Consider the following 26447-nt stretch of genomic DNA (forward strand, 5'->3'; position numbering starts at 1 on the left):
TGTCCCTCCAAAATTGATGAAAAGACGAGAAGAAAACTGGTCAGAGAGGCTGCCAAGAGGCCTACAGCAACATTAAAGCAGCTGTAAGAATATCTGGCAAGTACTTGCTGTGTGGTACATGTGACAACGATCTCCCGTATTCTTCATATGTCTGGGCTATGGGGTAGAGGGGCAAGACAGAAGCCTTTTCTTATAAAGAAAAACAGCCAAGCCTGGTTACATTTTGCAAAAACACATCTGAAGTCTCCCAAAAGCATGTGGGAAAATATGTTATGGTCTGAAACCAAGGCTGAACCATACCCACAGTGAAGCATGGTGGTGGCAGCATCATGCTTTTGCGCTGTTTTTCTTCAGCTGGAACAGGGGCCTTAGTCAAGGAAGAGGTAATTATGAACAGTTTTAAATACCAGTCAATATTGGCACAAAACCTTCAGGCTTCTGCTAGAAAGCTGAACACGAAGAGGAACTTCATCATTCAGCATGACAATGACCCAAAGCATATATCCAAATCAACAAAGTAATAGCTTCACCAGAAGAAGAAGAAAGTTTTGGAATGGCCCAGACCTTGACTCCATTGAAAATCTGTGGGGTGATCTGAAGAGGGCTGTGCACAGGAGATGCCCTCGCAATCTGACAGATTTGGAGTGTTTTTGCGAAGAAGAGTGGGCAAATATTGTCAGGTCAAGATGTGCCATGCTGATTTCAGTTTGTTGTTCAACTGAGTTGTACAGTTTATAGGTTACATTAAAGGTGGAAAAAGTTCTCAAATGATTTATCTTTGTCTCATTTTTTTACATCACAGAAACCTGACATTTTAACAGGGGTGTGTAGACTTTTTTTAATCCACTGTATATATTGTTTACTGACTCTATGGGCTATATAAATCAACAATGCACATGTGTTATCCCATTATGCATGCCAGTCCCAAATCTGAGCAATCGGGGAGGGTTGATGACCTGGCGACCTAATCTGTAAAAAAAAAAATCACCATCACTAAAAAATTCTATGGAATAGCTGGCCCATTGAATCACAGAGAGTTTGATACAACCTAAAGTGTTTGTAAAAAAAAAAAAAAAAATGGATCCTGTTCCCATAACCAGTCAAGATCAAGCCTTTTTCTGACACTTGTTTACAAGTAAAAAATCAGTATTTTTTGCTAGAAAATTACTTAGAACCCCCAAACATTATATATAATTTTTTTAGCAAAGATCCTCGAGAATAACATGGCGGTCGTTGCAGTATTTTATGTCATATGGTAATTGCGCAGCAGTCTTTCACTGAATTTAAACAGTAAAGTTAGCCCAATTATTTTGTATATTGTGAAAGATGATGTTACACCGAGTAAATAGATACCTAACATGTTACGCTTTAAAATTGCATGCACTCGTGGAATGGCGACAAACTATGGTGCTTACAAATCTCCATAGGCGATGCTTTAAAATTTAACAGTTACCAGTTTTGAGTTACAGAGCAGGTCTTTCGCTAGAATTATTTTTCTCGCTCTAACGATCACGGTGATACGTATGCGTTTTCTTTGGTGCATGATCACGCTGGGACGGGGGGCACTTTTTTTTTCCCCTTATTTTTACACTGTTTCTTTTTAAAAAAAATTCTGATCACTTTTATTGCTGTCACAAGGGATGTAAACATCCCTTGTGTAAACATCCCTTGTGACAGATACTCTTTATTGAGGGATCTGGGATCTAAAAGACCCAAACCCTTCCTCTGCACTTCAAAGTATTAACGCCAATATCAACATTTTTGAATGCCTTGGATATTTTGACGTCACTTCCAGCTTACATCGGAGACCCAATCGATGCCGATTATAGTGGGACGGGAGACCTGTGCGTAGCAGCGGGAGGGGGGATGTCCCCTCTCGCTGCTTGTGATAACGGCCAAGCGGCAGTCTAGCTGCATCGGTTGTTATCACTTGAAAGCCGACCGTGCACAAAAAAAATCGGTACCGGGGTGATGCCTGGCTGCAGGCATCACCCCGGTATAACCACTTCAACAAAATGACGTACAGGTACATGATATTGCATGAAGTGGTTAAAGCATATTATACAGCACAGTGCTTGTGCTGTGTAATTTGGCCCTCTCTATCACCTGAAATACCTGGCTGATCCTGCCTGGTTCTGCCCTCCCCCCTCTAAATTGACCACGGTTTATGATGGCTGCTGAGCCTGACACCGGAGACAGTTTACGTGCCTCCATCATCCACTGCTATCTGCAGCTCTCCTTTGTCTCCCTCTGTCCTCCTCTCCCCTCCCCTCCCTGCCTGTCAGCTCTCACTAGTGCCGCTCTACTCCCCTCCCCGCTGCTACAAAACTAGGCGATGTTTATACCATCCCCTCTTTTAGATAAGAACCTGTGTTCTAGTATCTGCGTTTTCTAAAAAAAAAAAAAAGCAGATTTCTACCTGATTTCGCAGCGCCACCCGGCGCTCACATGACTCTTTGGCTCTCTCCCCCTCTCCTCCCTTCCTCCCCAGCTGATGTCAGCAGTAGTGCTCGGCCCTGCCCGTTGAAGCTGTCAGACAGGAAGAGGAGAGAGTTGGGGGTCACGTAAGCTCCGGGAGTCACTGTGAAATCAAGTAGATATCGGCAAGAAGTGATACATGATGGCAAACATTGACATGTTTCATGCACAGACAGTGAATGGCACAAACTTTGTGTAGAACTGTAAATGCTTGGCAAGCATATTTAGGAAATTTGGCTTCAACAGCAACTAGGACACATACAGTATTCTTATCTAACAGATGGGATGGTATAAACATCACATAGTGGCTTAACAACCACTTTTTTAACAACCACTGAAAATCATTTCAGTGATAAATAGGTTAACAAAATACGACAAATAGCAAGTAGAAAGTAAAACAAATATTTGCTATAAAACAATTAAATTTTTTTTATTATTTCTTAATTGCGATGCTTAAAAATATGTAAACTGATTCAAATAGTTAATCAACTCAGATACAGTAAAAAATCACATTACCTGTTTGATCTCTTGTTTACTAGTAAGTTAACCTATATACAGTAAAAGACTTATTTTTAAAAAGTTCTGTAGTATATTGCCATGGTGTTGTGTTCAGTAAGTGAATTTTTATAGAAGATGCATATATTGAAACAACCTTTCCTGAGATGTGTAAGCTGTCATTGCTGACCTTTTTGCTGAATCAGAAGTAATTAAGCCAAAGCAATGATACTTTATTACTCAGGACCTAAAGAACTAATTTTTTAAAAGTAAAAATCATTTAAAAAAAAGCCCTCTGCCCTTGATCTAATTATCTGTTTGTCTGGCAAACCATTTGTAAATGACCTCCTTAGAAGCACAGAGAAATACAGAAAGCATCCTATGATTACCTAGAATGGCAATGGTGTTCTGAAGCATAATCAGTAGTGCACTGTTTCCCAATCCTATCCACAAATACCACCAACAGTGTAGTATGGGCAAGAGAATACATCATGAACACAAAAGATCTCCAGAACGAGTCCAAAGCTTTATTCAGCGATCACATTGTTACAGCAGATAGCAACATTTCGGAGCCAAGCAGGACCCCTTCATCAGGCATGTGACCTCACATGCCTGATGAAGGGGTCCTGTGTGGCTCCGATACTGTTCTATCTACTTTAACGATGTGATCACTGAATAAAGCTTTGAACTCATTCTGAAAATCTTTGGTGTACTGATGACATTATCTTGCTCTGACTAGACATGGTTCCAGCTGGTAGTCACTTCAGCACCCACTTAAATGCACAGCGTTTTCTACAGGAATGTGTGCGTTGGGAATAGTGTACTGTAAGGTACGAGCACTAGTTCAGACTCTGCTCTGCTGCACTGCTCTTCAACTTTAACAGCCATTTTTTAAAGCTGATTTATATTCAATAGTACTTTTGTGCCATCAGCAAAATATAGCAACTGGACAGGCTGGCCAAGCTTAATATGTTCTTTGTCTAGGGATTGCCAACAACAGTAGTACTAAGCCCAGAGGTTCACAGAGAGTAGTTAGTAAGGGGTCAAAACACGTCAGGTGTTGATGTAGTTATAGGAGACAGAAGCAGAAAGCACAGGTGGGATCAGGAAGAGTAAGTTGAAGGCAGGAAGAGACCAAGGAGGTTAGGACAAAGGAAGAAACCAAAGAAGTGTGGAATACTAAACAGGTTGAAGGCTGCAGCACTGGAATGAAAGGAAGGTAAGAGAGAGAGGTGAGTATAAAGGCTCCTCTATATATCTCCGTATATACATTTACTAGACCCAGGAATTACTTCTAAAGTTATTTCAAAGCTGTCCACACCAGTTCTTTTCTGTCCTTGCACACTCACTCTTAAAGTCTTCTTGGCACCATGTCTGAGATCTGATGGCTTCATCTCGGAAACATTATCTGTTTGTTTCGTATAAGGCAAAGCTGTGAGTACATCATGGCAACATCTTGGATAGTGCTTGAAACATTCAAATGTATCTTTGCACTTATCACATGGAAAGTACTGACATCCTTCTTTTGATTTCACTGAAAGACAGTTTGATCTTTTTCTGCCAAACAGTTTGTGGAATAGCCCAAGAAGTGTTACATGATGGCAAACATTGACGTGTTTCATGCACAGACAGTGAAAGGCACAAATTTTGCATAGAACTGTAAAGTGCTTGCCAAGCATATTTCGGAAATTTGGCTTCAACAGAAGATAAATCATGGGATTGTACATTGTTGACGCTTTTGCAAATACTGCAGGCACAGCAAATGCCAAAGGAGGAATGATATCAATAGACCCAAATGCTGCCCACATAGCAATAATAGCATATGGACTCCATGCGGTGAAGAAACCAATGCACACAGCGATGCTTAGCTGGAAAAAAAAGAGAAGACATTGTATTAGTTAAGAAACATATATATTTATAATTATTAGAGTTACTAAGAACTAAAATTTTTCTTATGATGACTACTTATACGTAAACATAAATGTGATATGTGAAAATATCTTCTAAATTATTGCTTTGATATGCAAATTATCATTTTAACCGAAATAAAATAATTGATTCTGACAGAAAATTCAACTAGGTTTAGGAAAATCGATCTTTGTTTTGTTGAATGACGCTGAACATTTTTCATTTAGCATATCTTGTAAAGACAGCGGGGATCAACAGCATGGACAGCAGGGGGGGTAAGTATTAACCGCTTTCTTTGCAGGGATGTCGTTGATTTAGAGATTAGATAGAGTGACATTGTCACTTTAAATTAAGGACTGTATTATGATCAATACGTTGTGATTGTTACATGTATGGCTAGCATAGATAAATCATAATGAAAGGCAGTGAGACAATGTATGTACTGCTTATACATTCATAGGCATGGCAAGACTCATTAGCTCTGCCAAGTTCCATAACTCTTTTACTCATAGGGGGGAGCTGTTATTGGTTGCAAAGAGATTGCTCAACTTGTTGTCACACTGCCCTGTCACAGAAATGCAACTGCTGCTATCATTAAAGTGTAACTCCACTTTTGTTGAGAAAAAAACATTCCTTTCTGTGTGATCTATGTACATTGCAAGGATTATAACGACCTTTGTTGTATATTCCTACCTTTTGTTATTCTGAAGTAATCCCTATTTGTTCCTCTGTGCTAAGTGGGTCTAATAGGAGTGGTTTCATAGTTATCAATCAGCTGTGGCAGCTGTAGAGCACTAATGAGGAAAGCTGCTGGGCCTGCATCCCTTTAGACATATTCCTATTGGGGGTATCTCACCAAAAAATGAAATGTTTGTTGCAGGGGATGCCTGAAATCTGACTTCTATTTTAGACAGACTTCTGGGAAAATTGGTGAACCAATAACGCAAGCAGGAAATTACATTTCTGGGGAGTGGTCAGTACACATTCTGTGTACAGAACAACTCCAGGTAGCCATAATGCATTGCATTTTCAGAAAATTACAGTGGCTGCGTATTGAAAAGGAAAGGTAATTTTTAATAACATTCAATTACAATATGACTTGTGTCGCAATTGTATACGCTATATAATTTTTTCTTTATTTGCTTTTTTTTTCCCCCACGACAGTGGAGTTACCTTTTAATCAAAGTCATTCCCTTGCTGGGCAAATGCTGCACAATCTCAGTTTATAACTGTTCTGGTGCTCACTTTACAAAGTACATTTCTGGCAAAGTGGCAGAGATCAGAGAGAGAATCAGTGATATCAACTACCAGGTATACCAGTCCAGAAAAAAAGCCCCTCCAAATATACTATGTAAAACTAATAACATCCTGGTGGAATGATTGGAAGGCTCTCTTAGCAGAGAGCGACCCCTAAAGTATTAGCAGCAAGAGGTATAATAGAGGTTAGGATGTCGGAGATTCTGTCTGCTACTAAGATTCAAGAGGTGAGAGAGGTTTCAAGAGTTCTTGAAAAATCAAGTGTTTTTTTCAGAATTACCTGGCCAAATTAACATAATGTACCATGATATTGAAACTGAGCCTCACATCAAACTAAAAGTATGACCTTATCAGGTACTTGAAGCTCAGAAAAAAATTTCAGAAGTGGTTTGGAGAATGGGTTGGATTAAAGAATATAACAGCGAGTGGACCCACAATGCTCATCCCTTAACCAAATGGCAGCCTGAGGTTCTTCGATGACTTTAGGAACCTGTGAAGGTACCAATTTTAAAAGTGACAGTACCTGCAGGGGAGAGGAGGTGCTTAGCAGAGGAGTAGGGGGGGGGGGCACATAACATATTGCTATAGTTTGAACCCTTTTAGGAAAATCTGTTTTGAAAGAAATGTGTAAGCTACCAATGCTGACCTCCATCTGAAAGTTAGTTTGTTAGTTGCCTGGATGTTACTCTGTTCCAGTAGCCACTTCTGAGTTATTGAAACAACACTCAGAAAGTAAGATAGAAATCTGGATCTGCATAATTGTTGTGGCCCAGTGACTCTGTGATTGCAATTCAGTGTGCATAACAGCCAGAAATGTAAGCACTAGCAATCTATGTATTTAATGTATTGCACTGGTCTCCTTTACCCACTTCAGCCTCTGAAGAATTTACCCCCTTTTCTGACCAGAGCACTTTTTGCGATTCGGCACTGCGTCGCTTTAACTGACAATTGCGCGGTCGTGCAACGTTGCACCCAAACAAAACTGACGTCCTTTTTTTTTCCCCACAAATAGAGATTTCTTTTGGTGGTGTTTGAACACCTCTGCGATTTTAATTTTTTTGCGCTATAAACAAAAAAGAGCGACAATTTTGAAAAAAACACAATATTTTGTACTTTTTGCTATAATAAATATCCCCATTTTTTTTTTTTTAAAAAAAGCAAATTTTTCTCAGTTTAGGCCGATATGTATTCTTCTACATATCTTTGGTAAAAAAAAAATCACAATAAGCGTACATTGATTGGTTTGCGCAAAAGTTATAGGGTCTACAAAATAGCGGATAGATTTATAGCATTTTTATTATTTTTTTTTTTTTACTAGTAATGGCAGCGATCTGTGATTTTTATCGTGTCTGCAACATTATGGTGGACACATCGGACAATTTTGACACATTTTTGGGACCATTGGCATTGATACAGCGTTCAATGCTATAAAAATACATTGATTACTGTAAAAATGTCACTGGCAGTGAAGGGGTTAACACTAGGGGACGATCTAAGGGTTTACTGTGTTCCCTGGGAGGTGATTCTAACTGAAGGGGGAGGGGACTGACTGGAAGAAGTGACGGATCGTGGTTCCTAGCTAAATACAATCTGTCACTCCTGTCAGAACAGAACAGGGAAGTGTGTGTTTACACACACTCGTCCCTGTTCTGTGTCTCCTGCTCATGATCGCTCGTGGCCAGCGGTCATCGCGACCGTCGGCCCCGAGCATCCGCACCCCCACTGTGCACCTGCTATCCCGACCCCGCGAGCCGATGTATAGCTACGACGGCTTGCGTGGGGGAGCCAATCTGCCACTGTATAACTGTGGCGGTTGGTCGGGAAGCGGTTAAAAGAGAAGTGCAGTATTTAAAAAAAAAAACACCCAATCACTCTCACCTATGTGGCTGCAGCATCGACCCGATACTGCAGCTGTCCCCTGCTGGCTCCAAGACCAAGAACTGAGCAATCAAATGACCGCTGATCTGTCAGTTCTCAGTCTTCACTAACAGTCACAGATCTTTTAGCTCTGTCCCTAGACTGCCCACTGGAGTCCAAGCTGTGCAGGGGAGCAGCTGGCTCAGACTATCAGCGGCATTGTTGGGTTGAGTTATTGTTGGGATCACTGCAGAGCCTGGGCCAGCTCTGTGACGTCTTCCGACAGCGGGCTTCAGCTGAATCTGCATCATATGAGTGCAGAACTAAGAAGTATGGCCAAAGAGCCTTGGCCATACTTCTCCTTTAAATTACTTTTGTAATCTTTACTTACAGTATCAGCATACAACCTACTGGTGTATTGATCATGTCCCTGAATAGTGTAAATGTTTCTTTTTTTACGATTTTTGTGCAATGATGACCTTTTCCTACTATGTGCAAAAAAACAGAATGGCAAAGAGTAAAGAGAGAAACCCGGTCAGATCCAAATGCAATACAATTATCTAATAAAAACATCTAATTCTGCAGAGATGATATAAAGGAATTAGTGAAACCAGGAATAAACCAGAAAGCTAGAACAATTCATTTAGCTACAATTGCAGGAATGCATATATAATTCATATGTGATGACACTGCCGTCTGCCACCTTGCTTGTCCTTAATTTGTGATTGCATTTGATTTTCCTCAGCTCAGCCCAAGGCGATGACAGTAGAAATTACTTTGCTTTTTATATATTTCTTGATCGCAATGCTGTTCACTTTGATTGGACTTTACTTAACTACAGAGATCACAAATCATACTACCAAATTCTTACTTTTTCCTAGATGCCACATTAAATATTATCTGTCTTTTTTTAAATGCATTTTGATTAATCTGGCATGTGAAACATTTCTTTCACTGAAATCAAAAGAACAGAAACACATAATAAGGTTTATTTGCAATGTTAGTTTGCAAAAAAAAAAAAGAAAACAGGAATGCAAAAAGGAGATTTAGAGTGACAAGAGTTATACTGTATATACAGTACATTAAGTTGTCATACATATTGACAGACAGGAATATCTAAGCTGCGTTACTGTGATTTCTACAATAATCTTAGTCTCCTACCTCCCGTTGGGTCTGTTGTACACAATACTTTGCCCCACATGGCATAAGTACTTGAGGTTTCTCTGAATGGGTAAAGTACAGGCTTCCTTTAAAGTGGACGTTGCACTAAAAATGAAAGGTTCACTTATTCAATAGTGGACTACCCAACATGAAGAATCCCTTTTCCTCCTGTAGAAAAAAAAAAAAAAAACCTGTGGTAAGAAGTTAAAATATCCTTACCTTCCCTCCCACCCAGCTTCCACATGCGGTGCCCTGGCAAGTATGACATCACAATCTTTCCAGAGAGATCCTGAGAATACAGAAGATCCCAAATCTCTTGTTAATACACTCCTGCATTGTGCTGGAGGGTCTTCTCATTGGAATACACAGCATTCACCCTTTCACCCTTTACTGTTTTAAAGCTGGGTAGAAGGTACTTTATATTTCAATTTTATTCTGCAGGGGGAACAATGGATTTTCATTGGGGGTCCACTTATGCATAAACAAACCTTGCATTTTAATGCAACCACCCCTTATGCAGCTTAATGGGAGTGTGCTAGGAGTGTACTTCCTGTGCAAGGTGCTTCCAGTACCACTAATCACATTCAAATTTCCAACCCAGGTTTGAATTTGATTGGTGGCTAGAGGAATTCTCCTGCTGCCATTTTTTACATGAGGCTTTCTGTTAAGAAAAAAACACAGGAAGCCTGCAGTGGGTGTGTCTGAGAAATAATTAAAGGGGTTATAAACCATATTCATGAAAATTTGACCTAGGCACTCTGTAGTGTTATCTGTAGTGTTTTACTTATCTCTCTTCAAAGCTCTAAGTGCCGTTTGTCTCTGATGCTCCATTCCCCTATTAACAGCAGGGTCACTTCTGAAAAGTTCTCCGACACAAGATCAGCTGAAAATTTGTGTTGGGGAGGTAGCTTAGAGGTAGATAGGCAGAGAGCTTGTCTATTCAGCTCTGCATGTTTCTTTGTTCTTCTGCCTATGTGGAGGGGGGGGTGTGCCTTTCCTCCAATCAGCTCTCACACAGTGTAAGCCCAGACTCCACACCCACTGCTGAAAGAGGAAGAAAGATTTCTTACATGATCTGCACTTTCCAAAGAGTGTAGAAAAGGGAAGATTGCAGATATACAAGTAAAACCTATGTAGAAGGATTTGTTTAATCTCTGTGTATCATCCGAGGCTCTTCACTTCACTGGGTGAAGGGTTTACATCCACTTTATAGTAAATTGTAAGGACTTTTAGTCTTTCCTAAATAACATTAGCAGTTCATTGAAAGATTTTACCTGTTTTCTAGAGCTCCTTTTTTTAAAATAAGTTGTTTTTATTGTTTCCTGGCTGTTTATTAATGGTCTGAAATGAAAAAGGAGCACTTTGTTTATAAACGTCAATTATTTCAACGTCTAACGGCTTTATAACTACAAAAGCACAATTTCTGTCTTTACTAATTGTGCCCCAACTAAATAGGAAATAATGTTGGAGCATTAATATTCTTTATCTGAGGAAAGGCAATTTTGTTGGTGAAATGTGCTCATTAATGCTTTCATAAGACTTGGTTGTATGAACATAGCATTCTAATGGAGGTAATGAGGACAGAGAACACCAAAGAGATGTGATGGGGAGGTTTGCTGGTTTTCATAACTCACAAGTCAATGTAATAAGAGAAAGACCAAGAGTCTGATCAATGATCACTCACCACGCTAGATCATATAAGTTGTAATAAAATATTCTAAATAAAGATTCTAAGGCTTTCTACACTATGTGAAAATGCTACAATAATTTTACAGGACTTTCAGAATGTTCTTTAAAATATTTGGGTAATTTATTGGTGTTAGAATATTATTCCAAATTCATAATTCGGCACTTATAGGTGTAATATTATATTCATGGCAAGCTTGCAAAACATATTTGGTTTTATGATTAATCATAATAAATAGAGTATGTGTGAATGACCTTGATCAATTGATTTGACATGATTCTTCATCTAAAGCTGAGCATTGCTGGATTTTTCTGGTGTAGCCAATTTGAGTATGACATTTAAAGTATCTTGGTGTAGAATGTCATGAGAAGACAAAAATAGACACGTGTCCACGTAGCTAAAGGAATATACATTGTGAATTATATCCTGTTAAGTTAAGTTAGTTTGAAGTTCCAGTCATATAAATAAGTACTAGTATATAGTCACTTAATGTAAAGTTGATAATATGTGTTCATATTATATAGATGTTTGGTTATATGACATTACATGATCAGTACATTACTTCAAGTATGGAGTGTTACATGTGGGCTTGTCAATCCTATGCTGTATATGACTCTGAGTTAGAATCTTCTCTTGTATAGCATATTGCTAAAGTTAGCAGAAATGAATATGTGCCATACAAGGTTCTAAGTTGGTGTGAGGTTATGACGTTCACACGTTCACATGTAACATATAAAGCCAATGCTTCCATATTGAAGGTCACACAGACACACAGACAGACACACACAGACACATAGTCACTACGATAGATGATACTGACATGTTCACAAGATACTTTGATAAGTTGGGACAGCTGTCAATACTGCCAGAAGACTGAGAACGTCATTTCCTGTTTCTTCTTGGACGACACACAAGACAGCACAGCAGCCATGAAGCACACATGCTTTCATAAGCTTACTACAGCTTTATAACTTTTTATTCTATTTCATATATTTTTACCCACACTGAACTGAACTATTATATTTTTTACATTGTATTTATGATGCCAATTGTGTGACAATAAACTCACACTTTGTTTTAAGTCAGTTTGGCTATCAATGCTATTCATCCTGAAGCGCCTCTGAGATACAAGAATATTTAGATATTAATAATATTCTTCATTTTGGCGAGCCAGACAGTTCCGTCATTTCTCAATTTTTACAGAAATCTCGATCCTTGCTGAGGGGGGAGAGATTAGCGCAGTTTTGCGAATATTCAAGTCTCGAGAAAAAAGACGGTTCAGAACCTATCAACCAAGAGGCGTTTGTGTTGCGTCAGATGTGGACAACAGTCCAGTAACAGACGGTTGAAGACGAGAAATTCTTCTAAATACGGTGAGTAAAAGTTATGGAATTTATTGATGAAATAGCTAGAGACAGCAAGCTAGAGTTTAAAGATGTGTCTTTATATCCAAATGACAGTCACTTGTGGAGATATATGTACAATGAATGCTTAAATGCCAATACACAGATTGATAAATCCAGGTTCACTGTACATAAATTACGTAAGAAAATAAACAATGTATTGAAATTAGTGAGAATATTTAACAAAATGATTAATAATGTTGATTTACCAGCTAAAAATGTGTGTACACTAAAGCAGACAGAAACTAACAATGTACAGAACACAGGAATACATGAAAATGTGTCCCAAGATTCTCTTAATTGTCCAAACTGTGAGATTTTTTGTAATTATATAGAGAATCTTGAGGAACAAATTGACTCCAAAACAAATCTTTTGGAAAAACTTCAGAATGACAGTAGATTGACACAGATTGCTGTAATAACTACAGATGACAAAAAGACTGAATCTAAATGTAAGCAACAATCCTCTTATATTCCGGAAAGTTTGGATATGGAGAATGTTGATGCTACCGATGAAAAAGAAATGAAACATAAAAACTTATTATGTAGAACTGCAAAACTAAAGTTGCAAATACATGACCAACTTATGAAAGTTTTAAAAGACTTTCCTATTTATGACACTGAGGCAACTGTATTTTCCAATTGGGATTTATTTGAAATGTTTGCGGATCGTTTTAATCTGTCAAATGATCAACGCAATTACATATTTCAGTTGTGGGTTCCTGTTAATTTCGCTAAACGAATTAACACACCTGTTATTGATGACGAAGTTCAGGAAAAACAAAATGACGCGACAGATAGACTGCGACAATTATTGCTATGTATGACCGGTGAGCAAATACCGACCATAGAAATGTTAGATCTTTTACAGACTACTGCAGAAGAAAATCCAATTGACTTTAAAATTAAATTTTGCAAGGTTTATGAAATGATATTTGGAGTAGATGATGACAATGACCCAGGTTTAAAAATAGCTTTCATAAAAAAATTTAAATACCTTGACCCAACTTCAGTAGCCATAGCACAGGAACGTCAAAATTTAAATGATATAGTAAGTTTCATTGATAAAATTAGGAGACAATTGAATCAAAGCAATCTCACACATGAGATAGCTATAATTCAATGTGACAAAAATAGTCAGGCTGCAGACATGTCAGAAACAACAGGTCTTGGCAGGAATGACAAGGACAGCTGCAGACGAGTGAGGCAAGGAGACCCTATCACGTGTCTTTACGGTCATAGATCTGGCCATATGAGAAAACATTGCTGTAAATTTAAGAGAGACTCACAAATAAAAACTAAAGATATGGAGAATGAAAAATCAGCTTTTGTACAACCTGTTTTTTCATGTCAAGATAAAATTTTGACTGAATTGCCTTATGCCACTGAAGTCAAACAGATCAGTAATTTGACTGTTAACAGCGGTTCAGACAACACTGTCACTGAAAGAGAGGGTTTATTGCCATTGCCAAAAATAGAATCACACCGGGATTCAATTTCTCTGCCATTACAATATGTAGCACCAATTATTTTGGACGAGAATGGTAGGCCTTATATACAATGTTTGCTGAATGGTAAAAACATTAATTGTCTCATTGACAGTGGATCTGAGATTAGCCTTACCAAAGAAAACATACCCGTGAAACCAAATTCTCCTATGTGTAATATAGTGGGTTTTAATAATACAGGTAATTCCACTGCTAGACAGGTATCTAATGTAACATTTGAAGTACCAGGAATAGTGAAAACTAACATTAACATTTGGGTATGTCCCAAAGCAGAGAATATACTCGGCATTGATGTAATCAATGAACAAAAATGGGTGATCGATTTGGCTAATAAAAGTATTTGGAAAGATCCATCTAGGCCCAAATCAGTGCTTATTGATCCCTCTGTATACAGTAAAGTTGGTTCCATTACCAATATGTCTAGAGAACAAAAGTGGCCTGATGTTGATGGTAATTGTGCTTTAAAGGAAGTGGTACAACGTTTTCCAAGTTTGTGGTCAAAGTTCAAAAATGACATTGGAACTTTGAAAAATACCGAATTGAATATTGAGGGAAAAGATCCAGAACCCCTTAATCAGTATGAGTTACCACTAGAATCAATCGGTCCACTTTCTGCCATTATTCAAGAGTTTGTACAACTTGGAATTGTAAAGAAAGCTAAATCAGTGGTAAATAACTGTATTTGGCCTATCAAAAATACTGATAATTCATATTCTTTATCAGTTGACTTAAGGACATTGAATAAACATATCACAAATAACCCAATTCTTCCTGATAAATCTAACTTAAAGTTAAATTTGAATGCTGAGGACAAAGTGTTCTCTGTATTAAAAATTATGAATAGCCATTTTTCCCTTCCTTTAACTACTAGCAGCCAGTACAAACTCGCATTCACATTCAGAAAAGAGACTTATACGTTCACTCGATTAATACCTGGCCTAGGTATTGGTGATGGTATAGTTCATGAATCTATAGAAAAAATACTTTCAAAATTTTCTAGGCCAGAATGCATTTGTCAGCATGTGCATACGATTCTGCTGAGTACTCAGAATATCGATGAACATATGGTTCTTTTGTCTGAGTTGTTTATGATGTTACAAGCTGAAGGTTTAAAATTAAATACGACAAAAGTCCAGCTGATGAAAAGTCAAGTGAAATACCTTCACATGCAAATTAGTCAAGGAAAGAGACAATTGTTGCAAGAAACAGTTAGAGATATCACTGCAATCCCAACTCCAACAACTCATAAGGCATTGCGTCAATTTTTGCAAAAAATAAATCATTGCAAAGAGTTTGTACACTGTTTTGCAGAAAAAGTTAATCCACTATATAATCTTTTGAGGAGTAAAGGTAATATAGTTGACCAATGGGGTCCAAATGAGAAAAATGCCTTTGAAATGTTGAAAAAAGATTTGCGGAATGCTCCAACATTAAGTACAATAGAGGTTTGTTCTGAAGCATCTTTTGTTTTGAAAACTCATGTATCTGAGAATGCCATCTCAGTAACGTTGTCTCAATTACAAGAAGGTAAGGAGAAAATAATTGCCTATTTCTTCAGAGTTTTATCATTTTTGGAAAAAACTTTTGAGTCAGGTGTAAAGCAACTGCTAAGTGTTTACTATGCAATTAAAGCTACAGAGAGCATAGTGAAATCAAACAAAATCATTGTACAGACACCTGACTGCTCACTAAAAGGTATTTTTGAGGAAGATAATTTTAAAGAATGTCGTAAAACATATCCTTTATGGTTCAGAGCTTTATCATCCAAACACATTCAGATAGATGTAAAAGGAAGACATCTTCAGGAATGTACACCAGCACATGTTTATACAGCTGTATCTGAAAAGTCTTTATCTCAGGTTGCCAGCATAAGAACAGAGAAGGACATAGAGCCAGTATTTGTTACTGCAGAACAGTCTAACACTAGAATAAGAGCTTCAACACAGAATACAGTTACGCACATTTCTAATCTTTTAGAGATGAGAACAAAGGCATAGTCCATTGTCATCTCTGGGTGGTACAAAACTTTTCTTTTGTTTGTGAAAACAGATATTTGTATCATGACCAAAGGAGGTGTTGCGTCCTGACATACCTAAACTTCACCGTACATATGATTTATAGTTTAGGCCATCTTAGATAGGATAAGGACAGTACATTGTCATACAGAAGTTCTCTTTGAAGGAAAATATAAGATAGTGTTATTTTACATATAGTTTAACAAATTCACAAAGTTATTGTCTCATAATGTTTTAACTTTTGTTGGAAAAAAGTTACAAGAATTTAATGAAAATATTTTATGCCTGATTAATGATACTGCATTTCTTTTACAGAAATGGCATCTAAAATCACATAAATATGGAAGATAACAAGCTCATATGAAGAGCAAAGAGAATATCAGGAAAATTCAAAGTTAAAGAAAGAATCCTCTAGGGAAGAATATTGGGCAAAAGATTTATACTTCAGATTTATGACTGTTTTATCTTATTCAACAAGAATTTTCTAATCTAACAGAACTTGAAGAAGAAACTTTAAAGACATTTCATGAAGAAAAAAATAATCAGAAGAAACTTTATCTACTATAGATAAACAATTTGGGACTCAAACATTTGTCCACATATACATTTTTGATAATCCAATTATTCTGATATTAATGTTCATATTAAGTTAGGATTATCATTATTATTATTTTTTTTTTTTTACATTATTCATATATTGAATATTTTTAGGTAACAACTGCACACTCATTCTAGTTTATAGAACATCTTTTGTTCATAACTTAAGAAACATATCACTCTTAATAGAACGGAATGGAAAGTTATGACAAGTTTTAGAGTGTAAAGTATATTTCCAAAGAGCTAAAATATTATTTGAGCACAAATATGGAAATATATTATTGCATTATTTATTTTAATAATAATTATTATTATTGTTATTATTATTAATTATAGATATGAGTCATCATTATGTTATACATTTTTTAAATTCTATATCATTATTTTAAGATTTTGGATAGATAGATCTAAGAGAAGTTAAAGTAAAGAGAAAAGTGATTAGAAGGAGAGTTATTTCTAGCTGCTTCAGTTCTGAGGAATATTGTGTTCTATCATTTGATACAAGGACGTGTAAATGTGACATGAAAGAGGTTTTGAATGTATTAGAATATTTTGATATGATTAATCATAATTCAGGGGGGATTGTTAGAATATTATTCCAAATTCATAATTCGGCACTTATAGGTGTAATATTATATTCATGGCAAGCTTGCAAAACATATTTGGTTTTATGATTAATCATAATAAATAGAGTATGTGTGAATGACCTTGATCAATTGATTTGACATGATTCTTCATCTAAAGCTGAGCATTTCTGGATTTTTCTGGTGTAGCCAATTTGAGTATGACATTTAAAGTATCTTGGTGTAGAATGTCATGAGAAGACAAAAATAGACACGTGTCCACGTAGCTAAAGGAATATACATTGTGAATTATATCCTGTTAAGTTAGTTTGAAGTTCCAGTCATATTAATAAGTACTAGTATATAGTCACTTAATGTAAAGTTGATAATATGTGTTCATATTATATAGATGTTTGGTTATATGACATTACATGATCAGTACATTACTTCAAGTATGGAGTGTTACATGTGGGCTTGTCAATCCTATGCTATATATGACTCTGAGTTAGAATCTTCTCTTGTATAGCATATTGCTAAAGTTAGCAGATATGAATATGTGCCATACAAGGTTCTAAGTTGGTGTGAGGTTATGACGTTCACACGTTCACATGTAACATATAAAGCCAATGCTTCCATATTGAAGGTCACACAGACACACAGACAGACACACACAGACACATAGTCACTACGATAGATGATACTGACATGTTCACAAGATACTTTGATAAGTTGGGACAGCTGTCAATACTGCCAGAAGACTGAGAACGTCATTTCCTGTTTCTTCTTGGACGACACACAAGACAGCACAGCAGCCATGAAGCACACATGCTTTCATAAGCTTACTACAGCTTTATAACTTTTTATTCTATTTCATATATTTTTACCCACACTGAACTGAACTATTATATTTTTTACATTGTATTTATGATGCCAATTGTGTGACAATAAACTCACACTTTGTTTTAAGTCAGTTTGGCTATCAATGCTATTCATCCTGAAGCGCCTCTGAGATACAAGAATATTTAGATATTAATAATATTCTTCAATTGGAAACATATTCTGAAAGCAATACATTTAGGTCTTGTGCTGTTAATTATTAAAGCTATTTTTTCTATAATTTAAATTCTGCAGCTAGCAAGGACTGATCTTGAATAATACAGCCTGTCATATCTGAAAGTGCAGTGTGGAACTCTGTGCCAAGAATGTATTGGTCCTGACAAGTTACCATTACAGCATATAAATCAAGCGTAGCTTGACAAGTGACATTTCAATGTTATCACACTTCTGGGTTCCAGCATAGAAGCATTCCCCATATCCTATTGATCATGGAATTATGTTTTGTGGAGAATATTATATATGCATATTAAGCTGCCAGGAATAATCTGCATTGCTCATTTCTAAGACTTCAGTAATGGCTGATGGACAATTTAATCTAAGTTACATTAAAGGAAGCATGATCCAACACAAAACTTCACATGGCCAATTCTTAAAAAAACATGACAAAACATGACATATAATTTTAAGCATAGTATTACATTGCAGCATCCCTATAGAAAAGTAAGAAAAAGCAATCATATGAAGGAGGGTTTTAATGGAGATTTCTTGAAAATTTATAAGAATACAGAAATATATGTATTATTCTATTAAATTGACATATTTTATGTTTATGTTTTTTAAGTTGAATTTCACCACCAGAAGAAAGTTGGACTGTTCTTGGCTATGAAACATCACTCCCTAAATGGAGTATTGACACTTATGTCCTAATCATCAGGTACTGACATCGTCATCAGTTTTAATCAGAAAAGGCTGGTGTCAGTATCAATGATGTCATGAGAAATAATGCAGTGCAGGTAAATATTAGCATTAGAGCAGGGCTCAAAATTTCAAGTCGAGTTACTTGCCACCAGTTGCCCCACCCAACCCCTACCCTGCCCAGCCCCTAATTCCGCCCCTAAACATGCCTTCATAAAATATCTCATGAAATGACACAGTACAGAAGGGTTAAGGTACAGAGCAGGAAAGAGGGCACAGTACAGTGGGGTAAGCAAGGCACAGTACAGAGTGCTTCGACTTCGCGGCCGCCCCCCCCCCTTTCGGGCTGCTCGTTAAAGATGATTAAGGGCACCGGTGCCCTTAGAAAAGATGGCCGCGAGCCGCCCACTACTGCGCATGCGCAGTTCTGAAGCGGCCGGGCTCGGGAAAACTCGTATGCGCTCGGCCGGGCGGGGCATGCGCAGTAGCGTGATTTCGCCGCCCGGCGCCATTTTTTAAAAGATTAAGAAGTAATGTCAGCGGTGCGGCGGCGGGGGGAGAGAGATGACATCTCTCATTGCCAGCACCGCTGTTCCGCCCTCCTTCATCTGGTGGCAGACAGGCAGCATGGCAAGTGACATCAACATCTGGTGGCAGCGTGGCAAGTGACATCCCCATCTGGTGGCAGCGTGGCAAGTGACATCAACATCTGGTGGCAGAGTGGCAAGTGACGTCTCCATCTGGTGGCAGCATGGCAAGTGACATCCCCATCTGGTGGCAGCCAGGCAGTGTGGCAAGTGACATCTCCATCTGGTGGCAGCGTGGCAAGTGACATCTCCATCTGGTGGCAGCGTGGCAAGTGACATCTCTATCTGGTGGCAGCCAGGCAGTGTGGCAAGTGACATCTCCATCTGGTGGCAGCATGGCAAGTGACATCCCCATCTGGTGGCAGGCAGAGTGGCAAGTGACATCTCCATCTGGTGGCAGCGTGGCAAGTGACATCTCCATCTGGTGGCAGCGTGGCAAGTGACATCCCCATCTGGTGGCAGCGTGGCAAGTGACATCCCCATCTGGTGGCAGCGTGGCAGTGTGGCAAGTGACATCCCCATCTGGTGGCAGCCAGGCAGTGTGGCAAGTGACATCTCCATCTGGTGGCAGCCAGGCAGTGTGGCAAGTGACATCCCCATCTGGTGGCAGCCAGGCAGTGTGGCAAGTGACATCTCCATCTGGTGGCAGCCAGGCAGTGTGGCAAGTGACATCTCCATCTGGTGGCAGCCAGGCAGTGTGGCAAGTGACATCTCCTTTTGGTGGCAGCCAGGCAGTGTGGCAAGTGACATCTCCATCTGGTGGCAGGCATAGTGTCAAGTGACAAGCGATGGTGGCAAGTGACACGCTCAGGGCTCCCAATGATTCTGCATTATGGTGAGTTGAACTATTTCATTTTATATTACAATGTAATGATAGAAATAATGTGTTTCAATCATCCTGGCACCATACCAACCATGGTGCCGGGGATGATTGAGGCACTAACACCAGCAATTGCCCTGAAAAATTGCCCGCAAAAAATTGTTACCCCGCGCGCTTACCCTGAAGTACAATTAAAGCCAGTTGTTTTCAGTGTTCTCGTGTGTGGAGATATGTTTTTAATTGATCTATTGTAGCAGTCATCGATAAAGGACGAGAATGGTGGTGTGTGTGTGTGTGTGTGTGTGTGTGGGGGGGGGGGGCGGCATTGAAGGACCCGGCCTTGGGGCGGCAAAGGGAGTAAATCCGGGCCTGGTTAAAGGACAAAGTACAGAGCAGGAAGGAGGGCCAGTGGTGTATTTAGGTGTTGTGCTGCCCTAGGCCTGACTAAACTCCTGCACCCCTAATTTAAATACGACCCACCCTTCCTGTCAAGGCCACACCCCTTCCTATTTAAGACACGCCCTGTCATCTGTAAACCACACCCCTTCCTCTTTAGGCTCCACCTTTTTAGAGCTCCACCTCTTCTTCTCTATATTAGCACAAAAAAAAATCACACACCATTCACTCCATACTTGCATCAATCCTACACTGCATCAGTGTGAACCGGGACTTAAATTCACAATAGAAGCACTAAAATTGCAGCTCTGGCCAGCCTTCTAATGTAAACAGCTGTTAGAATCAACTGAAACCCAGCTTCAGTGTCTGTTGTGATCCTGAGCCCAGGTTCACACTGAGCTGCGGGAATGAAGCCATGTGAGTTCAGCTGAACTCGCACGATTTCACTCCGACATGTCAGTCCCGATTTCGGCAGCGATTTCACTGACATCTGTGCAGGTTTCTGCATAGATGTCAAGGGAAATCGCACCCTGAAATCGCAAAAAGTAGCACAGAAACTACTCTTTGAAATTGGTGTGGCGCCGCACTGATTAGGACGGTGCAAGTGCTGCCAATTTGACATGTCAGATCGCACCAGTGTCAACCAGGGCTCAAGCTGCTCCTCTTCACAGGCTGTACTTGAGGAAACTGAGCTGTACTTGAGGAAACTGAAAACCCACCCACATTCCAGAACTGGATTGGAGGAGAGCATCAGCTGTAAGTCAGTATTCCACTCTGCTAACCCCCCTAACAGGCCATTAGAGAGTGTGCCAACTCGAGTTCTTACTTGCCTGTTAAGACAATGTAAAAACAGAAATGTGCTGCTTAGTCCCTAGGGTAATCACGGGCAACTCGAGTTCTTACTTGCCTGTTAAGACAATGTAAAAACAGAAATGTGCTGCTTAGTCCCTAGGGTAATCACGGGCATCAGTGGCGGTGTGTCCATAAGGGTGCACGGGGGCCGCCCCCTCTCTCCTGCCACCCCCTCTAGCACCAATAGATAGATTCAAGCATTGCATGAATGGCCGCCACTGCCACCCCCTATTTAGGCGCCCGGCCCCTTTTCGGAGTGCCTGAATTACAGCGGGGGTGGGGGTGTTTTTGTAGCATCTGATTAGAGCCCTAGGCTCTAATAGGTGTCTAAAAAGTGACCTGCAAGCGCCATGCTGGGCGCTTGCAGGTCACTCAGCTGTGTTAGAAAAGCGAATGAATATTCGCTTTCCTAACACTAAACCACCTCTCCACCAATCAGGTGCTCGGATTTGTTACCCATCACCGTCCAATCATAGCAGAGAACGGGAAGAGAGGACAGGAGAAGACATCAAGAAGCTGTCCCACCGAGACAGGTAAGTGCAGACGGCGGGGGGCACACTGGCAGCATTTGAAATGGCACACAGTGACTGCGTTTAATGGGGCAAAGTGGGAGCATTTGATGGGGCACAGTGGCAGCATTTGATGGCACAGTGGCTGTGTTTAAAGGCACAATGGCTGTGTTTTATGGGAATAGTGGTAGCATTTGATGGCACAGTGGTGGCAATTGATGGGCACAGTGGGGGAAAATGATGGCACAGTGGCGCCAATTGATGGGCACAGTGGCGGCAATTGATGGCACAGTGGCTGTGTTTGATGGCACAATGGCTGTGTTTTATGGGCATAGTGGCAGCATTTGATGGCACAGCGGCGCCAATTGATGGGCACAGTGGCGCCAATTGATGGGCACAGTGGCGCCAATTGATGGGCACAGTGGCACCAATTGATGGGCACAGTGGCGGCGTTTGATGGCACAGTTGTAGCTATGGATGGTCACAGTGGCTGCGTTTGATGGGCACAATGGCAGCAATTGATGGACATAGTGGCGCCAATTGATGGGCACAGTGGCGGCGTTTGATGGCACAGTTGTAGCTATGGATGGTCACAGTGGCTGCGTTTGATGGGCACAATGGCAGCAATTGATGGACACAGTGGCGCCAATTGATGAGCACAGTGGCTGTGTTTGATGGCACAGTTGTAGCAATTGATGGGCACAGTGGCTGCGTTTGATGGCACAGTGGTGGCAATTGATGGCACAGTGGCTGCATTACTAAAAGGTGACTGGATATACAAGATTTTAATCTGGACTGCTGACTCAATTCATTTATATATATCAAGGACCTGGGGACCATTCACTCTCTCTCATCTTTACCTGAGCCGTTCCCGCCGCCGTCCTCCTCTCTCTCGCTCGCTCCTCCTCCTCTAGGCTCTGGCAGTGGTTACAGAGACCCGTCCTTCTCCCCGAGAATGTGCAATGATACCGCGCGGAGGTGGGTAGGCGGAGCATTAGGCTCCGCCTCGCCCTCTATCAGGCCAGTAGTAAGTGCAGGTTACCAGATATGGCCAGTGACTGAGTGACTGACGGTCACTCATAGTCCGTTGTATGGGGGCGGCAGTCGCTCCCCCCCCGCCAAGTACGCGCCGGCAAGTGCTGGGTTCAGTGCAGTGCACATGACTTAGCAAGGCAAGCTGCGGGACGCTGTATCTGTCAGGGAGCCGGCCGCGGTGGTAGGCTGTATATGTGCGGGAGTCGGGACTGAGGAGTACGGGTCGGGGAGGGGTGTTTCGTGCGGGGGGGGCGGCAAGAAGCCGCCGCCCCCCGCAAAGTGCCGCCCTAGGCCTTGTCGGCCTAGGCCAAGACAAAGCTCTGAGGAGGGCACAGTACAGGGTGGAAATGAGGGCACAATAAAGGGGGGGATTATGAGGGTACAGTACAGAGGGGTTAAAAGACAAAGTACAGGGTGGGAAAGAGGGCACTGTGCAGAGTGGGCAGGAGGGCACAGTATAGGGTGGGAAGGAGGGCACAGTACAGGGTGAGCAGGAGGGCACAGTACAGGGTAAGCAGGAGGGCACAGTACAGGAGGCAGGAGGGCACAGTATAAGGGGGAGGGTCAGGAAGGCACAGTACAGAGTGGTTAAAGGACAAAGTACCGGGTGAACAGGAGGGCACAGCACAGGGTGGGAAAAGGGCATAGTACAGGGTGGGAAGGAGGGCACAGTAAGGAGGGGGTCAAGAGGCCACAGGGGGTTAAACGACAAAGTACAGGGTGGGAAGGAGGGTATAGCACAGGGTGGGAAGGAGGGCACAGTATGGGGGGGGTCAGGAGGGCACAGTACAGAGGGGTTAAAGGAGGGCACAGTACAGGGGGAGTCAGGAGGCCACAGTATAGATGGGTTAAACGACAAAGTACAGGGTGGGAAAGAGGGCATAGTACAGGGTGGGAAGAAGGGCACAGTATGGGGGGGTCAGGAGGCCACAGTGGGTTAAACAACAAAGTACAGGGTGGGAAGGAGGGCATAGCACAGGGTGGGAAGGAGGGCACCGAAATGTCGGGGGGGTCAGGAGGGCACAGTACAGAGGGGTTAAAAGAGGGCACAGTACAGGGGGAGTCAGGAGGCCATCAGTATAGAGGGGTTAAATGACAAAGTACAGGGTGGGAAGGAGGGCACAGTATGGTGGGGGTCAGAAGGCCACAGGGGGTTAAACGACAAAGTACAGGGTGGGAAGGAGGGCATAGCACAGGGTGGGAAGGGCACAGTATGGGGGGGTCAGGAGGGCACAGTACAGAGGGGTTAAAGGACAAAGTACAGGGTGGGTAGGAGGGCACAGTACAGGGGTCACTGATCGCAGTGCAGTAGGCAGAGTTCTGCTCCAATCCCTATTGGCCCCACTCTCCTATTCATACCATGAATCAGAATAGTACACAGATCCCTCACACACAAGCAGCAGTAGTGAGATGTTCCACCTTGGGGGGTTCACACACTCATCCTCAGCTTATTTCCACTCGCCCAATGCGAGCAGGCAAGTGGAAATTTTGAGGGCTGCTTTTAGAGAATATCCCAAAGTAAAAATGTAATTCTTGTTGCAGGTGTTTTTTTATATTTTATGTGTAGCTCAGTGCAGACTTTTGGGAAAAACACTGACCTAATCACACAAGAAAAAAAAATGTTTACACATACAGTGTACAGAATGCCTCTAGGTTGCCATTTTGTAAGCTAGCCACTTTAAAATTTTTCACACTGATAGAAAATTACATTTTACTGATTGTACTAAAATTATAGTTTTTAATTACAGCAAATTGCAAAATTACATTTGTAGCAATTATGTTCGATACAGACTTTACTGAAAGGGAAATAACATTTCTTTATGTAATTACACTCTGCATTTTGGGACCATACTAACATTTACCTACAATAGCAAAGATCTGAATGATTAAAATAGCAGATGTACACTCAAGGTGAACCCGTATGGGTTTATATAGTATATCAGTATAAGAGCAATGCCTAAAGTGTTGGGTGGTTCATTTATGTTCACTGCAGTTTTGTGCTACAAAAAAAAAGAAATTAGTGGAAACAAAAATAAAAATATAATGATCAATTTCTTTGTTTTAAATGGAAGCTCTGAAGGCCTCACAACTTGGTTTAAAGCCCAAGTCGAGCCTGGCAAAGATACAAATAAAAAAATAAATAAAAAAGCCTTCTATAAAATATGGGCAACATGGCTAAACTCCCTGCTGTCGACGTAGGCGCCTTTGTGGTAGCTTTTAGAAAGCTTTTATGGGATGCAATTCCTTTTCTTTAATATCAAGGGTTTGCTGTGAACCATTTACAAAGCACCACAGGGGGAAGGGCAGTTAAAGGTTCACAAAGCTCACTATCTCACCAATGATATGATGAGGGTGTATGTACCTAAATAAACTACTATCAAAAAATATGTGAGCTGTATAGGACAGATTGAAAAAGTAAGTAATAAAGACACCCATGCAGTTCAGCTAATAAAAACTTACAAAATGGTAATAATTACAAAATTTGATAAAAAAACCTTCGTAGGGTAAATTTTAATTAAATCCGGAGGATAGCAGCCTTATATTTAATCTGGATAGCAGTTTGCTGTAAACCTCATTCCATATCCCCGTAATGAAGTATTAGAGCTTACTATGCTCTTTTCAAACCAGGGACCTCTTTACTGCTGCAATATTTTTATCTATAACCCAAGCTTTACTGTCCCTATTATAGAATGATCATGTTTCACAGAAATTCTCAGCTAATTGGAACTCTAAAAATGTCACCTTCAGGTACTCTGCATTATGCCTTTATTATACTTTAAGGTGAATATTGTGCACCTAGAATCTATGTTTGTATTGGTAAATTCAAATCTTCAAAAAACGTATCTAAAAAAATACCACCATGGCTGCTATACTTTCTCCAGGTACTGTCCCCCACAGACTCCTCTGCTCACTACTCCAATGCAATTACTCTTCATGATTGAATGATGCCAGGCATCATTAAACCCCACTTCCTTCCTGCCCCCTGCCCTGCCCGTATATAACAATGCTGCAAAGAACAGTATGTATATCATATGTGGCACTGCTTTCTGCAGCATTCAGTATCTGCCCACTGCTGGAGGAAGATGAGGGTAAAGATAACCTGTGATGTCACCATACTAAATAGAAGACATTTAGAAAAAAAGGTTTAGAGATTTTTTTCCCTGAGCAGATATGCTTCAATGGTTGAAGAAGGAAAGAGGGAGGAGGAAATCCTAGCCCGAAGTTAGACTTTAAACCTTCAGCACCTTTATTACCTAGCCTCCATAGTGATCAGCAGTGAAAAATTTGGATAGGACTAATTTTGACTCCGATAATGCAGTGTGTAGCTATCATGACCCAAAATATGTAGAAACTCTTGTTTCCAATTCATTTTGGAGTTATAACAGACAAAATATTAATACTTACAATTAGCTTCTCTCTTAACCCGTGCAACCAAAAAACAAAATGCAGACGTTAAGTTAAACAGCTTTCCTTTATGGTTTATGCATTTCCCAGTTTGTGTTTCTAATATAAACTTGCTATAGACGGAAGATAGTGGTTGTACACAAAGGTATGATTCAGCTGTCA

General features: G+C 40.3%; 1 protein-coding gene across 1 annotated transcript in view; it reads right to left on the minus strand.

The window, feature by feature from the left end:
• Positions 1 to 4223: 4223 nt before the first annotated feature.
• Positions 4224 to 26447, minus strand: part of LOC141145979 (opsin-5-like) — a 46557-nt gene continuing 24333 nt past the window's right edge. Inside the window, exon 5 of the mRNA XM_073632764.1 lies at positions 4224 to 4841. Within this exon, the coding sequence (XP_073488865.1) occupies positions 4224 to 4841 (618 nt within the window). The remainder of the gene's footprint in view (positions 4842 to 26447) is intronic.

Source organism: Aquarana catesbeiana, linkage group LG05, assembly GCF_042186555.1.
Source record: "Aquarana catesbeiana isolate 2022-GZ linkage group LG05, ASM4218655v1, whole genome shotgun sequence".
NCBI classification, from domain to species: Eukaryota; Metazoa; Chordata; class Amphibia; order Anura; family Ranidae; genus Aquarana; species Aquarana catesbeiana.